This window comes from Sitophilus oryzae, unplaced genomic scaffold (assembly GCF_002938485.1).
Source record: "Sitophilus oryzae breed Bouriz unplaced genomic scaffold, Soryzae_2.0 scaffold_179_pilon_pilon, whole genome shotgun sequence".
Lineage (NCBI taxonomy): Eukaryota > Metazoa > Arthropoda > Insecta > Coleoptera > Curculionidae > Sitophilus > Sitophilus oryzae.
Window position 1 is genome coordinate 8392716 of NW_022146501.1, and position 17315 is coordinate 8410030.

Consider the following 17315-nt stretch of genomic DNA (forward strand, 5'->3'; position numbering starts at 1 on the left):
TACAGGATATCCACGGATGTATAATTATGTTCTGTGACACTATGTAACACTAGATGCTATATTCGTATCTTCCATGTTAGCATTTTTGTATACTAAGGACTAGCAAAAGTTAGTTTTGGGTCGAGATTTCCGTATTTAAAAAGAGTACAATGCGTTTATAAAGTACTGAACAAAGAGAGAACAGTAAAAACGTTGCCAAACGTATGAAATAAAGCGATAATCTATGCACATAGCTAAGAGACGTGGACGGGTATACAGCAGATTCGTCGCGGTCGACTGGTCGACCCAATCAGTACTTAAAAGTCTAGAGAATGGTATATACCAAGCGTTCAACTTTGCGATTAAATTACGTCTCGTGATGCTTTATTTGTTTATTTATTAACTAGTAGTTGTAATTTTCCATATAGCTTGTAAATTTTTAAGTGCAAGCTAGAAACCATGCACTTTTGGTAAAAATATGTGGAATTGAGTTAGTGTTCGACAGTGGTCACGCTATTAGAAATCTGAATTCAAAAGTCGATATCTCGAAATTCCTTAGAAATAATGGATTGTATTTTTTTTCAAACTGTTTTCACTTTCTTAATATTTTCGCTATATTTTCTTCGCAGACAGAATGTGAAAATCTTTACCACACATGTAAATACCGACTCAAAAGTAAGAGTTGCCAGCACGGTATATTTATTGAACAAAACACTAAATCACTGTAAATAATGTGTGTAATCTTAAAATGTGTAAAAATATGATGTGTAATCTTCATAATACAAAAACACACTTATTGTAGCTGGAAAAACATAGTTACTAAACACCAAAACCCTATATATTGAACACTCGACGTGCGTTTCGTTAACCATGTTATTCTCTTATTAATACGTGATTGAAACTCTAAAATATTTTACATTACTTACTTGAGCCAGATCCACTTGGTAAACTTTCCACTGAACTAGCTGAGAAAGTGTGTGTTTGTTCATGATTGGTTCGTTGATCGTCTCCTTTTAATCGTGATATTTTCCTTTGGACATCTTCTCTTAAACCTCTAACTTTTCCCACCAAACTGGACACTCCAGTTCTTCCATCACTTGACTAAAAATAAAGTAAAAACGAATTACTTTAATATTATAGTTTTAATGTTAATAAAACAGCACCGTAATAACAACCCATAACATTTAAATAAATCCAGTCCATACATCGAATACTACATCGTTTTCTAATTCTAAACATTAATGAGAATACTAAAGTTACTTTAATTGTTACCCTTCGAAAATATTATAATATTATTGAATATATTTTATAACAAGTTTATTATAAATAAAATACTAATGAAATATATTACCACATGGACGGTAGCTATTTGTTGCTGACTACAGTTGCTATACTCTTCTTGGTCTTCGTAGTCTGAACTCTGACTAGGTGATAGGCCGTCTTCACTTCTCGGATAGTTATGACTGCGCCTACTAAAATACAAAGTATTGTCTTGATAAATGATATCCCTACTACTAAATAATTAGTAAATTACTAAATTAATAAAAAATCTAAATAAATAAAACAGTCGTGTTAGTAACACCATTTATAATTTAAGAATGACTGGACTGATTTTAATGATCCCTGATTTGTTGGAAACAGGCTTGGCATGATTTAAATCAAGAGTTTTTTTTAAATTTTAATCATGTGTTTTAAATAAAAAAATAATTTTATTGAAACTTTTTTGGAACAAAAATCTAATTAATTATAAATATAAAATATTTTTCTGTGTGTTGTTGAAATGTCTATTATTTACCTAAAATGTCGCTGTTTACTGTTGTTATCGAGCTGCGTGTAACACTGAGGCGATATCATGCTTGTCATCTCTAATAACTCGGATCTGCTTGTGTCCATGGAAAGCGTGGATAATCTCGAACTGACACTCTGGACGTCGGAACTGGCATAATCGCCACTTTCCCGCTCTCTGGAAGACCTAGGTCAAATCAGTCTATGACAGGGATATTCAGGGGGGATTCTTATAAAAAAGAGTAAAAGAATATACCTATTTGTATGGATATTATTCAATCAGTTTTAGTACAAAAATATTAAAATATAGAGTTGGGCGTCAACTTTCTGTCTACCTCGACACGTCGACAATCCGTCGACTATGAAGTAAATGTCGACAATGTAGATACTGTACTGGGTAGTTGAAATTGGTCTGTTTTAGTAGAGAAAACGTTTTGTGTGAAAAACCAGAGAAATATTAGGTTTTTCATCTTTACACCGAAGCGGGCCTTGATTTTGTGTTGATCTATTTGCCTAATTATTTTTTATCACAATTTAGTATTCTATATTATTATTTATCTGCATAATTAAAGACTTTTGAAAAGGTAAATTAACATTCTATATTAGCATTAGTAATTAGAATTGAAATTGATACAATAAACAAAGAATAAAACTAAAAAAAAGTATTTTTTGAGTGACGAATATAGTTTTCTAAAAAAAACCATCAAAGATGTTCAAACTGAGCACCCACTTGTTGAATACGCAATAAACATCGTTTGCGCACAGAGTTACAACAATTTATTAGGCGAACTGGTGTAATAAGTCAAAAAGCTTGCCTAGTAGCTTTCTGTAATTCTTCTCTCGTCCCAATGGTTCTTCCCTTATCTATAAGGCCTTTTAATTTCCCCCATAAAAATGTCGAAAGGAGTTAGTCACATCACAGGACCTAGCAGGCCAAGATATGGGCCCCTTGTTCCAATCCAATTCTCTCTAAATTCTCCATTTAATAGTGCAGTTGTAACCCTGGCTTTTTAATTGTAAATGGTAATACTAATATAGAATGTTGATTTACCTTTTCAAAAGTCTTTAATTATGCAAATAAATAATGATATGGAATATTAAATTGTGATAAAAAATAATTAGGCAACTATAGGTCAACACAAAATCAAGACCCGCTTCGATACAAAGATAAAAAACGTAATATTTCTCTCATTTTTAGAAATAAATACACATAACTTTATATCGTTGGAAAGCATTAAACGCCAGCATCTTTTTAAGTTCATAGTCAACTATGATTTCCATTTAAAAAATTATATTTTTTACTATTTCTGACTAAAAAAGCAAGTATAGAAAAAACTGTCTACGCCACTGGATTGTGCTTAAAAAAGTGCCTTAAGAACGTTTTTACTGAATTTTATTATTCCGGGAAAAAAAAAATTCTAAAAAAAAAATTCTAAAAAATACAAAAGTTATGGGCAATTTTCCAAATGGTAAAAAATTCAAAAAGACTCCGTATCTCGGTTGGCAGTGAAAATATGAACAGGCGGTTTAGGCCCTTAAACGTTTCTCAGAAATCGAGCCCATGACATTTATGTCGGTTTTGCTCTATCTAGTCAGGAAATAGGGTTTCCCTGTTAAAAATAGACCAACTCCGACCACCCTGTACAATACTAGATACTATAGAGGATGTGCCTTAAATAAGCGCAAATAATTTCCGGGGTGGTAGATCTCGATAAAAGAAACACATTTTGTCTTTACCGTTTTTCAAATAAATACAAAATAACCGAATTATTCAAGTTTGATTTTTTTAGAAAACTGATTTAATTTTAAACAAATTTGAGAGCCACCGGATTTTCTCTGTATTTGCATCCCTTTTTATGTCGTAACCATAGAGTAAAGCCGTAACCATGGTAATAACCACAGTTCTAAAAAGTTCTCTAAAGTATGCAGGAAAATTAAAAAAATAAATACACGATTTTCAATATCACTTTTTGCGAAAAAAAGCTCATAGACGTGTTTCTGGGGTCAAAATATACCATCCCTAAAATATTTGCACTTACTTAAGACTCACCCTGTTTAAAAAAAACATAAATTTGATTTTTTTCGTTTATTAGGTATTTATTAGGTGGTATGACAGCAATATTCCTTACCTTAATGGTATGATTGTGGGTGGATACCCAGCTTCCCTGGGTAAAATCAGACCTCTTCTAGGTGTCTGACAGTGAGCTGTAGGAAGGGAAATATCTCCTGCAGTACGTAGAGATATAACTCCCTCTCCACTTTTTTGGTCTGGTCGAACGTTCAGCGTGAAGCAAACTCTTCCGTTCTGAAAACCATTAATTTTTAAAGTAAATAATGAAAAGTTTGGAGTGGTATGCCGGGTGGGGTATGTTGACAGGAAAACTATTTGCCTTTATAGCTAAGTTTTTAGAAACATTGGCTAACATTTCATCCATAACAATAATAAAAAACACTAAGACAATAGATTCCGCGTAAAAAATTTAGGATCAGTTTTCGATAAGGCGTCAGTTACAAGAAACACTGAGATATGATTGGTAGCAGAAACTCTATAACTAATAACTAATCTATTTGTTCGCAAAACAGAAGAATAAGTTAGTAAAATCTGCAAAATTGTATCTTTACTATTAAATGTTTGCTTTTTTTGTTGTTTCTATACTATATTTGTTGTTTGAGAATACACTTAAATGCCAAAAATTTTAAATATAAAGTAATATTCAACATCAAGTAATTTCTGCAGACAAGAATGATCAGTAGTATATTTTACAATTAAATATTACCAGGAAAGTCCAAACAAATTAAGAATTGTAAGATCTAAAATTGTAATTGAATCGAACATTTTCTGTGGACTAACATAAAAATTTGAGATAATTTAATAAAATATAGTAGTAAAGTAAATATTAAATGATGAATAGAAGAAAGATTATATCAAACATAATTCTTGCTACTACGGTTCTCCTTTCTTAATTTTTTATTTAAATTAATATGAAACACAAAAATAATTCTACTAAAGTAGGTAGTACTAAATCAGCTCAACAGTTTTCTATTGAAATTAGAAAAATAGTATCAACAGAAAAAATTATACCTGTATCGTAGCTTGTGGTCCCCCTCTCCCTCCCATTAAAAAATCTTCTGGATCGCTTTCGTAGGGCGGTTCGTCGTACCAGTGTCCCAAACGAGGATCATGAGGGTGGGGCATACAAGATGGCGCCAGCATCCTGACGTCATCGTCGTACATATACGTGTCATCTAAAAGTACAGAGAAAAATTAAATAAAATATTATAGCTAGATTGATGAAATTTTATCACTTTTTATGTTATGGTTTTATTCATAAATTGCAATGTAATTTTCTAAGATAATTATTATAAACTAATTTTAGCATTTACCTGCAGATGTTAGAGGCCCTCGTATACCTTCTTTTCCTAATTGTAGTAAACCCTGTTTTATGTCTCTTAATATCTGAAAAAAAATATTTTAATAATTTATACCTTCCTCAGTAAAATGATATTCTAAACTCCGTGGAATATTACAGATAAACAGGATTTTCAGTCGCTATACCGGCGCACAGAGGTCATTATTGCAGAATTAGGTGGTAAAAAATACAAGTTCAAAAAATACATGTTTTGAAACGTATTACTACTACTACTGTCATTACTCGCTGACGAGTATTTGACAAGCATCCGAATTAACAAGTATTTGAAGACGATTTACCGGTAATATTTTACAGATTTTTTAGATATTTAACCGGTAAATTGGTAAACCGATAAATTGATAAACCGGTAATATAATTCCTATAGTCTACCACTTTCAAAGAAAGCCTGGTGTTTTAGTTGTGGCAGCGATCCGCGGTGGCGCTGGCAGCCATAAAACCAAAGGAACGGCTGAATTTTATTCAAATAAAACAAACCGACGCCGACGCGGGCCGGTTATTTATTTAGGTGAAAAACGGCGAGTTGGAATAATTGCAATTGCCTGTTTGGATCGTAAATTTTCCACATCTCCTCTTCGCTCCATTTTCTATTTTCTCCTTCACCGTTTTTCTTAGTTTTCCTCTACTTTTTTTCAGTATGAACGAAGATGGAAATAGTTAGTAGATACGAAAAAGAATAAGAAATTATAATTTGAAGACTTACAGGGTGATTCACTGTCGATGTTGAACTATCGACCGGTAATTTTTTGAAAAATCAGAATTTTTTGGAAATATTATAGTCATATACAGGTATTTAAAAAAACATGTGCCATTTTTCGTGGGGAGATTCCTCACGTAAAAATAAGATTTATTTTTCATATCAACATAGGTCCGATTCTGCTTTGTTTGGTAGCTAAAGGAGGTTAAAGTTTTAATTTTCTTCAGATTTATTATAATTTTCTTCGAAGTACTGGTAGCGTTTCGAATTATATTTTGAGGGTAAAAGTTACTATAAATGCAACACATTTTAAAGCTAAAAAAGTGTCGACATATTCACAAGGGACGTGCACATGGGTTATCACTGGAACATTTTTCTACAAAAAAAGCATGTACGCCACTGACTTTTTTTTCTTGCTAGCGAAATATTGTAAGCAATTTCATGCCGATTGATATTGTTGTTGTCCCTTGATATTTTGTCGATTTCGGCCTCCTTGATGAGATAAACGCAATTTTATTAATTTGCCTTGATCCAAGTCTAATAGCAACCTTTAAAAAATTCAAAATCATTAACTTGTGAAAGTTTAAATAAGTAATTATTAAGTCCTCATCAAAAAATATGAAAAAAAAGTTCCTATAAACTTGGTATGGAATCACATAGTTTTAGAGTTATAGGATGGTAAAAACTTTTTAAAATTATTTTTTTTGTAATTATCTTAAATATCATTATTTTTAATTTGAAATTGCTGTAGATTAGACTAATAGTAATAATATTTAATAATAAATAAATTAGGTAAAATATATGATTTGTTGATTTTATTTTTATTTGATTAATTGTGATTAATAAAATTGCGTTTATCTCATCGAGGAGGCCGAATTTGACAAAATATCAAGAGATCACTTTTAATTGGCATTAAACTGCTTACACAATTTTTATATTAAAAGAAAAAAGTCAGTGCCGCACATGTTTTTTTCTTGAAAAATATTCCAGTGACAACACGTATGCACGTCCCTTATGAATTTATCGACATTTTTTCAGCAGTAAATCGAAAATATAATAAGACTTTAACACCCTGTAGCTACGAAACAAAGCAGAATCGGACCTTTATTCATATGAAAAATAAACCTTATTTTTACATGAGGACATGTTTTTTGAAACACCCTGTTTACAGAAAGTGCCATGGTAGTAATACTCCAATAAAATTTCACTACTCACCATCATCACCATTTAAAGTTATTCGTTCTAGATTTAAAACACCTTGTATAATTAATACGCCCAAAATATACAATTGACACTGAAATGTTTATTGAAAAAGAATATTAAACGCTAAAAATTCGAGAAACATTGTTTCCATTATTTATTTTTTTCAGTTCCAGATGCTTTAAAACTGTACAAGACAGAGGGAATCTTTTTTCGCACCAAACTCTTAACGTCACGTTTCTTTTTAAAGGAAAAAACTACTTGTTGGTCTTCAGTTCTTACCTCTTCGTGTTCCTTCGCAAACTTCTCCCTTTTTCTTAGAGCCTCCTGAACCTTGAGCTGGAACAAAAAGAAAAATTGTTGAGAAAAACGTTGAAAACGAGAAAAAAACGTATATTCTTCTTCATATTTAAGTTTTACCTCAGAACATATCAACAGTTATTAATGAAATATAGGTTAGAATACCACTGACAGATTGGTCTCTGTCGGATCAACGCAGTGGTATTTACTAGCGATGGGAACTATCGAATGAATTAGACTATCGAATGGTTAATGAATGAATGATTTCAACTATCGAATGGTTTTATTCGAATAAAATCATTCATTCATTTGTATACTAAAGCATATGTGACAACCTCGCCGTGCGACTAAATGGTTATCGTTGAGCCACGACTATCGAATGCTTTTGATAAATGAAATTTAGTATTCGTTTGATTTTTGTATGCGTCAGTGCATTATTAGTTCTTCCAAATTTTTATAACTTCGCCGTATAAATACTGTGCTATTTTTGCGTTTATTAAAATAGTTAAAATAAATGAAAAAAAAAATTGTGTGGTTTTCCGTAGTGCGATCTTTCAATTATTTAATTTTATATGGTATATGGTCTATTTTTTAATGGGAAATTTTGAGAAGTAGCAATTTTTAAGAGAGATGAGATGAACTTACAATTAATTTTAAAAATACATATTTGTATTTTTAGATGTTTAATAATATGAATTAGTTGAACTTAATAATCATATTGAGTAATGTGGTTAAGTAAATGCGGTTATCGAACTCAAACTATGGGGTGAGAAAATTAAAATGAAAGTTTTACACGTGCCAATTTAAAAAAAGTTAACGATGTTTGTATTTTGTTTATGCTAATTCTCTTACATGTAGTTTTTGCGAAGAAATATTTCATTTGTTTTTAAAGTAAATGCCAGTAAAAGTAAATATAATTTTTAAATAGTAATATAAAGCACCTAATATAAATAATTTTGATTTCTAATTTTTTTTATTTATATTTTCCTTCCATTACACTGCATGCTTAGAAAATTAATAAATGTTTATATTTCATGATTTTAAAATTTGTTGTTAATATAACAAATTAGTTCTGTAATTATTATTATTTAATAAACCAACGTTGCCACACACAAAAAATTTAGAGACTATATTATTTTTAAATAGGATCTAATATAAATAATTTTGACATCTTGTTGTTTATATTTTGCTACTACTTAAAAAAAATATTTATATTAAATGATTTTAAATTTTGTTGTTAATAGGTATAACAAATTATTACTGTTATTATTATTTATTAAACCAGTCTTTGCCTAAAAACATTAAAAATAATTTTCCTACATCCAAAATAACAAGTATTATTGCAGTGTAACAACAGAATATTAATAAAAAAAAATGCAGAATATATAGACATACTATTCCTAACTAACTAAAGCCAAACAATAATATTCTGTGCTAATATCAACTAATACCAAAATATGGCAACAGCGCCCTTCATAATGTATTTTCTGTGTAAATACTAGCACCTCAATAAAAAAAATAATGTGTCCTTATCTATATCTGACTCCGCAAAATCAAAGATGCCGGCTTCTTTCATAGCCACCGACCGCTGTCGGGTTCCTCGAAAGAAAACCTACGTCGCCGGGCGACAACTAAAATTCAGTTAATATTTTATTATAATCGATCCTGACGAATAAATGAATGAATTTTATAAATGAATGGTTTTTGCTGCCGAATTACTAGAATACAATATTTCAAGGCAGATGACGGATCTATTCGATAATTTTTATTCGAATAGTTTTCAACGAATGTTTTCTTACTAACTATCGAATTATTCGAATGAATTGCAACTATCGAATGTTTCGATAGTATTTATTCGATAGTTCCCACTACTAGTATTTACAAAAAATAAGTTTTTTATTTTGTAGAATTTTTTCTAATGACGAAAAATTCGGAAGTATTTTCAAGAAATGAATCTTCCATACAGGTGTAGACATTATTTAACTTAAGGTATGTTGATATTTACTTTTTTGGTTCTTCTATTATTTCCAGTTTTGTGTTATTTATTAGAATGTCTATTCTGTCTACTAATTCGTTGTACATTACTTTAGTTTTTTGTTAAATTTATTTACAGTCCTATTTTATTGCTGGTCGTATTTAGTTCGTTAATTTGTACTTGTAGTTCTTTAGACTATGTCATCAGCGAATCTTAGATAGTTAAGATATTCTCCATCTACATTTATAATTCTTCTATTTACTAATGTACAGGGTGGCTCGAATTCGACGCTCATCATTGGGATTTCGGAAACCGTAAGTGATACAGGATCGGTTAAATGGAGGCAAAGTTGCGCAATTTGATGCTCAACAAAATGTCGTATTGCATTTTTATTTTTTATTTTTCTTGCATAAAATATTCTGGTGATGGAATTTTCTGTACGAAACGTCGGCAAATATAGTCTATAAAATGAATAACTTTGAATTTTGACCGTTATTTTTTACCAACATGACAAATATAAAATCCCTCTATCAAAAAAGTTACTGATATTCTTTAAATTGAGTGCCTGAACGAATCAGGTAGGTAACTCTTTTTACTTTCGTGAAATAGAAAGGAAAATAATAAAACAAGTGACAGTTCTTCCTCTTGTTGCAAAAATCAACACGAAATGTCATAATTGACAAAAGTAAAATGTCATCAGCTTTTGACATTTCTAAATATTAGACCAATGCCGTCTCTAATAGAACAGCCACGGGCGAGATTTATGACGTCACGCTAGTTAGATACTACGGATTAATAAATATGTTGTAGAATACATGGAAAACATAATTATTCCTCGTATTTTTGGTTTGTATTTTAAAAATGATATAGTTTACATGAAATATACATAATACACAGTTAATAAATACAATATAATATATACCTATTTATTGTAATAAATACTTTGGCAAATAAACTATGAACCATACAAATGCAGCAAATGTTTTACAATATACAAATAATGAATAGGTAGTACATAAGATAATGGGTAAAATGTAAAGTATATTTTAAATTTTGGGGTTTGAAAATCGATCTAATTTAACAAAAAACATTCAATATCTACTAATAGTGATGTATTATTATTTGCATTCACAAAATTTATTTATATAGTATAATGTTTACTGCAATTAATAAACTAATATAAACTTGTCAAAAGAAGACCACATATTTTTTTAAATTATTATTCTTAACACAAAAACTATCTACATTGACTATGGAGTACGATTTCAGCCATATTGTAAAATATTTGCTGCATTTGTATTGTTCATAGTTTATCTGCCAAAGTATTTATTACTATAAATAGGTATATATATATTGTATTTATTAACTGTATATTATGTATATTTCATGTAAACTATATCATTTTTAAAATACAAACCAAAAATACGAGGAATAATTATATTTTCCATGTATTCTACAACATATTTATTAATCCGTAGTATTTAACTAGCGTGACGTCATAAATCTCGCTCTGAGACTGTTCTATTAGAGACGGCATTGCGTCAGCATTGCCGCAAGTTATTCGTTTTACAGACTATATCAAAGTGACTATATATAGTGTTTTAGGAGTGATGAAAGGATTTAATTAAATTAAAAAAAAATCAGGTCCGTATTTAAAAAAATTAAGTTGATGATGTTCGCCAGAAGCCGAAACGTCAGAGTCAATATTTAATCACACAGAGTTATAGATCAGAAAAAGTGGCCATGAAAATGTGTTTTTCATTTTAAGTTATCTTATCACATAAAGCCAGGAAACAATAGAAAACAAAATTGAAAATTCCGGTTTTTTTTCGAATATATTCGGAAGTATTCGGAATTTTTCGAAATGCAATACGGCATTTCAACGCCGGATCATGGATCATCAAATTGCGCAACTTTGCCTCCATTTAACCGATCCTATATCTCTTACGGTTTCCGAAATCCCAATGATGAGCGGCGAATTCGAGCCGTAAACAGTAAATAAACTAAATACAAAAATAGTTGGCAAAAGTGTTATTAATAATAAAAAGTTAATCAGATGACTTACTTAATCCACCAAACAGTCAAAGAAAACTTTGCATAAAACAGATATTTTTATTTTTTTCTGTTTCGTGGGCAATGCTCCTAGAAGATTGCAGAAAAGAAAAAAATGCGTTTTTCACGTCTGGCAACGCAGATAGATAGAGCTTGAGTGGCTTTAGAGCGAATTTAATTGCCTCTACTGCAGTCGGTTTGTTTGAATTAGTCCGTCTCTAGCTTAAAATTACCATAAAAAATTTAATAAACGCTTATTAAATTTTTAATTTTCTTTTATTTGCGTTAGTTAAAGTAAATTCAAGAGTTAGTTTATTTATTCGTGAATAAAATTACTCCCTAGAGATAATAGAGCATAAAATTTTATATAATTATGTCTTGTAATAATTCTATTAATCATAAAAAATAATATACAGGATTTAAGGAAACATAAGTTTGAGTCTTACTTCGGAAACGGCAGATCTCAGCGAAAATCTAATTATGCCACTGGATTCTACGTGAAAGACTCTAACTTCTTCATCTTTTCGATAAGTTAGGAGATAGCCAAGATACATAGGAGGTCGAAAAATGCAACATTTTCAAATTCACCCTGTATTTCAGGAACTAACAAGGCTCAGACATATCTGTGTGTAGAATCTTTAGTTTTATAAAAAAGTAGCAGAGCGATGTGAAAAGCGCATCTTTATATCTCTACTCAAAAACGGAAAAACCCATAAAACACACAAAAATTGAACACCCAGTACAGGGTGTCCCATTTTAGTTGAAATCATACGGTATCTCCGTTATTAGTGAAGATAGAAGGGTGCGGTTTTCACAAATCTGTCCCACTTTTTGATCAAACGGAAGATGCTGTCAACTAAATTTTCATAGCCCTCTTCGTTTCTGAGCTACAGGGTCTTTTTGAAAATTTCGCAATTTGGGTCACCCCCGGTATCTCTGTTATTATTAAAGCTATCAAGAAGGTAAAAACTCTTTATTGTAGAACTTTTTACGTAGAATACAGTGGCGTAGTCTGTTATTCTACGACAACTATCTCGCGATGCGGGACTTAATATCTTACCGCTACTTTACGACAAATCGTATTTATATACTCTGCGCTGTGCTCGACATTTTGTGGAAATGACCTAAGCTCACCTGATGATGGGGTAGGGCCCCGAAACCGGTACTGAGAGCAGGTTGATCCACATTATGTCAAACACAGCGTGGAATTAATTTCTATATTAGCAGTTCAAGGCAAGAAATTTTTATATAATTTTATTACATATCTAAAAACTGCAAGAAATTTATTTTTTCCGTTATAATAATTTAGACTAACCAAAAAAAACCTTTATTTACTATCGATAGTTGCGCCTCGGTGGTAGGAAAGTACTACCATTGCACGCAGGCCGCTATCTCGCAATGCGGGACTTAATATCTTACCGCTACTTTACGACAAGTCGTATTTATATACTCTGCGCTGTGCTCGACATTTTGTGGAAACGACCCAAGCTCACCTGATGACGGGGTACCCAAGTAGCAAAAAGAAATTCTAAAATGTTTGAATTATTTTATAACAGTCGAATAGCGTTGTCTTAAGGACTGCTTGATTTTATTAAGCGTTTGGTTTCGACCATTCTGTTTTTTAATAAAAGTTGTCATATTAAACTATTTTCTAGTGGTTTTTATAACGTATCCTATAACGCATTAAACGATAATTTCTAGTAGTATGATATAACACTTAATAAGACAATGCTATATGATAACAAACATACTATTTTATTAGACTCTTATACCCACCATGTAAGAGTTCTATAATATTCATATAACTAGTAGTCACAAGATCATATAATAGTTACTTAAACTTGTCTTATTAAAGTTGAATTACGTTGTATGATAGAATGTTTTATTGCGTTAAACTACGGTGCTGTATAGAACACCAGTTATATAGCCTTATACGATAAAATTGTGATTAACAAAATAAATTCGCTGTAATATCTGCATTATAAAACTGGTAATGTATAATATAACCTCATTTTAAATTAAATGGTATACCTAGTTATTTATGTTGTTATTGTTGTTGTTGCAAAAGTAATATCTACGTACGAGTATACTCAATCACAGCTATTATGAATTCTGGATAAAGTTGGAAAAAAGTTAACAAACGCAATGGTAGTTAGAAAGAGCATGTAAGAAAAAAACTCCTAGAAATTACGGCAAATAATCCCGAGAATTCCCTAGGTTCCCAAAAGCCAATATATGGCCTATGGCCGCCATTATATGAAGCAAAATTAGAAACATCAAAATAAATTGTAAAATGTTATTTTTGAGAACTATTTTGTGATAAGATTCCCACAGTAATAAAGTCTTTAATTAAATTAAAAACAAGAATTTTTGAAAATTTTATTTTATTTTATTGTTTAAATTTATACGTAAGCCTTAATCGAAATTAAAGCCCTTTAATTTTTTGCCAAATACATACCTATAATTTACCGTAAAATTTTCGGTGCAACAAAAATTGTCCCTACTTTTCAAACCCTATTAATGATTTTTTATATTACATATTTGTTGTACCTTCTGGCTCTACCCGCCATTTTCATTGTCGAGTAAAGTCTCCTTTTTAACAATCCACATCCTCTATTCATTTTACGACACGCTTAAAATATAATTTGCTCCTAATATTCTTCGGTAAAAAATAAAATACTCTTTTACCTCGCTAAATGATGTGACCACGTAATTAGTTTAATAATAGTTATAATTAAACTAGTTTTATAATAGTAATATAACGCTGTGTAAAATAGTTGCATAAGAGTTGTATACCCTTTTTATAGAACTTCTATACTACTAAACGGTTGTATAAATGGGCCTTTTTTGGTTGTAAAGCTATCATATTACGGTCTTATAGCACGTTATATGAATTGAGGTATCCTATAAAAATTATCACATAGCTGTTTATACAGCCTTTATAAAATAAAATTTGCTACTTGGGTAGGGCCCCGAAACCGGTAGTGAAAGCAGGTTGATCCACATTATGTCGAACACAGCGTGGAATTAATTTCTATATTAGCAGTTTAAGGCAAAAAACTCTTATATAATTTTATTATATACCTAAAAACTGCAAGAAATTTATTTTCCATTATATAAATTCTTTATATGTTAGGAAAACTTAACTTTACCGCTATTTGTAAATCTTGGAAGCTATCTCACATTCCTTTAGCTTATTTTATGTGAAATATACTTTCAGCAATTTGACGTTCCAGCTCACGACTTTGAAAATACTAGAATTTTGCTAAATTATTATTTTTCAAATTAATGAATTGGAACCAATGAACCCATATGATGGCCTCCCTGATTCCCGGATTTGTTCGTTCTCGAGTTCTGATTTTGGGGATTTTTTAAATAATATGATATACATCCTGGTAACTACAATAGTGTCGAATACCTGAAAAATGGTTTAATAATGCAATCTTTTAGATATTTGCAAACCCATCCCGTTATAATAAATTTCGTTATAAAAAAAAGAAAAATATATTCACAGATTCAGTGGTAACAGTTCAAAAATAAAATATATCAATCCCAAATAAAATTTGAATATGTGTATGACTATTTTAGTAAATACCATTTTAATTTTTTTGTTATTTATCACGGCCTACTAATAAGAAAATGATATATTTTAAATATTGCAGTAAATAGTGAGAATAAAGATATTTTTGAGAAGCTCATAGTAACATAGATCATATTATTTATAAACATACAGGGTGTTCCATTTGAAAAAACATAATTTTAGTTCATATTTTCAAAAATATTTTTTTCGCAGAAAACCAGACTACGCCGCTATATTCTACGTAAAATATTCTACAATAAACAGTTTTCACCTTCTCCATACCTTTCACAATAACAGAGATACAGGGGGTGTCCCATATTGCAAAATTTTCGAATAGGTCCTATAGCTCAGAAAATGGTGTTTGAAAATAGTAAGTAAAATTTATATAGGGGTGGTTTTTTTGGGGAAGTTTTCACCCTTCCTGTACTTTTTAAGAAAGTCAAGTGTTAAAGTGCTTAGCAATAATAAAAAAAATCTTACAAAACGTGTTTGTTTTTTAAAAGTGTTATATGCCATCTAATGGACAAACGAAGCACTTTTGCATAGAGGTGAATTGTATCCAATGAACTTATTTATATATTTCTACTCCAAACATACGTAATAATTCTATATCCACTGAATATTGAGACACCCTGTATAAAAAAGTTCAATACACTCACAAAAGTCTCTTTATTTAACTTCTTCGAGTTTTCTTTTTTATCACAGCACCACAGAACAACAGCGGATTTTCTTTTGCCTGTCTTTATTGCCTGGTAACATTTTACGAGCAAGACGATACCTAAGGGGGATGATTTTATGGGCAGCCAAGAAAAACTTTGTCTTGTTTTTTTAGATGCGGAGGCGGTAAAAACGTGCGTGACATCCCGATCGCTTTGTCCAAGAGGTTCGAAATCTACCCTCCTGAATACTTAATAGAATCGGTATTCTGGTTTTAGAGATGTTCTACTCGTTCATTAGTAAGAGCGTGGGATAAGCAAAGACTTTTAGGACTTTTAGAACGATTTCATGACTTAACAGAAGACTCTATGAACTTTTTGAAACGGGGTTATTATGTTTTAAACTTTATGTTTAAAAACATGTATTTTAAGCTCGATAAAGACACCATTTACTTGTTTAAAACCTTTGCCTTATATCTATCAAAAATAGTAGATAAAATAGTACTTTAACCGCAAGTGTAGATTAAATGATACTTTAACAGCGAGGATAGGTTGAAAACTTTATGTCTTCTCGTACGTTTTTTAATTGCTTCCATATTTGAAAATTTTTGTATTCCTTTTCATAAGTTATTCGGGATTTAAATGGAAGTGGTTTGGATATGGCGTTTGTCGCCTCATATCTGTTGGTAATTTACTGATTTAGTTTTGAGCCATTTCTGGCTCCAATTCAATCAGCAATCAACACGAAAGAGAATTAAAAAATATTGACTCAAAACTGACAACTAAAGAGACAGCTTTATTTATTTGTCAAATTACATAGAAACCATCGCCAACCCAGCACAATATTTTTATCTACTCTACCAAACCAAACACTCTATATATTAATTGATTTTCGGATCCTTGGAGAAAAATAAAGGTGAGTTTTATAAGAGAAGTATATGACTAAAACGTAAGGTTTTTGACATATTTAACATTTTCTAGAAATAGAGAACAATTTTTAAATTACAATAAAAGCTACCTAAATTGGAATTTACCCGGTATAGTCTAATATATAGACTACCTATTAATAGTGTCGGATATGTTTAGAATATTAACCTTGACATAATTCTTATCTATCCAATGTATCAATATAAACAAAACCCCAAATTATTTTAGGCTGATATTTTCAGAATACAAAGACAACCCTATAATCCATTCTTCCTTTCCTCCCGAACCCTATTAAGTCGTCCCTAAGGAAACGAACCTTACGCTAAATCGCCACAGCACAGAAAAAAAAGAGGAGGAAAATCTTGCTAGTCCCCCGGGGAGTCCCAAACTTTGGGACAAAACCCTGATGCGTAGCCCTACGAATGACAAGTTGATTTAAGGGACCTCTTTTGCTAGCGGCAAGGGCTAGATTAGTAGAGAGGAGAAGGGATAGCGTCTCATGGGAAAAGACCTGTTTCAAATAGATAGATATCCCTTTTTTGGACTGGGCAGGAAATTATATATTTAGACTAGTTTCTTTATTTATTTTTAAGTGAAATAAAATGTATTTTTAAAATAAACTAAAAGAAAAAAACAAGTTAATTGTGAAAGTTTTTTGAGCCCTTAAATGAAGATATTTCGACTTATAGTGATGGGAAAATGCAAGGCCAAGACCAACACTCCCGTGGTTTTGAGC

At 30.8% G+C, this 17315-nt stretch overlaps 1 protein-coding gene across 8 annotated transcripts in view; it reads right to left on the reverse strand.

The window, feature by feature from the left end:
• The window catches only part of LOC115882873, a 708621-nt gene that overhangs the window by 8696 nt on the left and 682610 nt on the right, over positions 1-17315 (reverse strand). For 7 of the 8 annotated variants that reach the window (XR_004050274.1, XM_030901130.1, XM_030901131.1 and 4 more), the window contains exons 8-14: positions 7372-7428; positions 5149-5221; positions 4847-5010; positions 3894-4069; positions 1775-1951; positions 1331-1451; positions 906-1080 (exon numbers count right to left, since the gene is read on the reverse strand). Coding sequence is in view for 7 of the 8 variants with exons in the window: in XM_030901130.1 (XP_030756990.1) it covers positions 906-1080; positions 1331-1451; positions 1775-1951; positions 3894-4069; positions 4847-5010; positions 5149-5221; positions 7372-7428 (943 nt within the window). In the remaining variant the exon portion in view is untranslated. The remainder of the gene's footprint in view (positions 1-905; positions 1081-1330; positions 1452-1774; positions 1952-3893; positions 4070-4846; positions 5011-5148; positions 5222-7371; positions 7429-17315) is intronic. The other variant, XM_030901132.1, reaches the window with a different exon arrangement.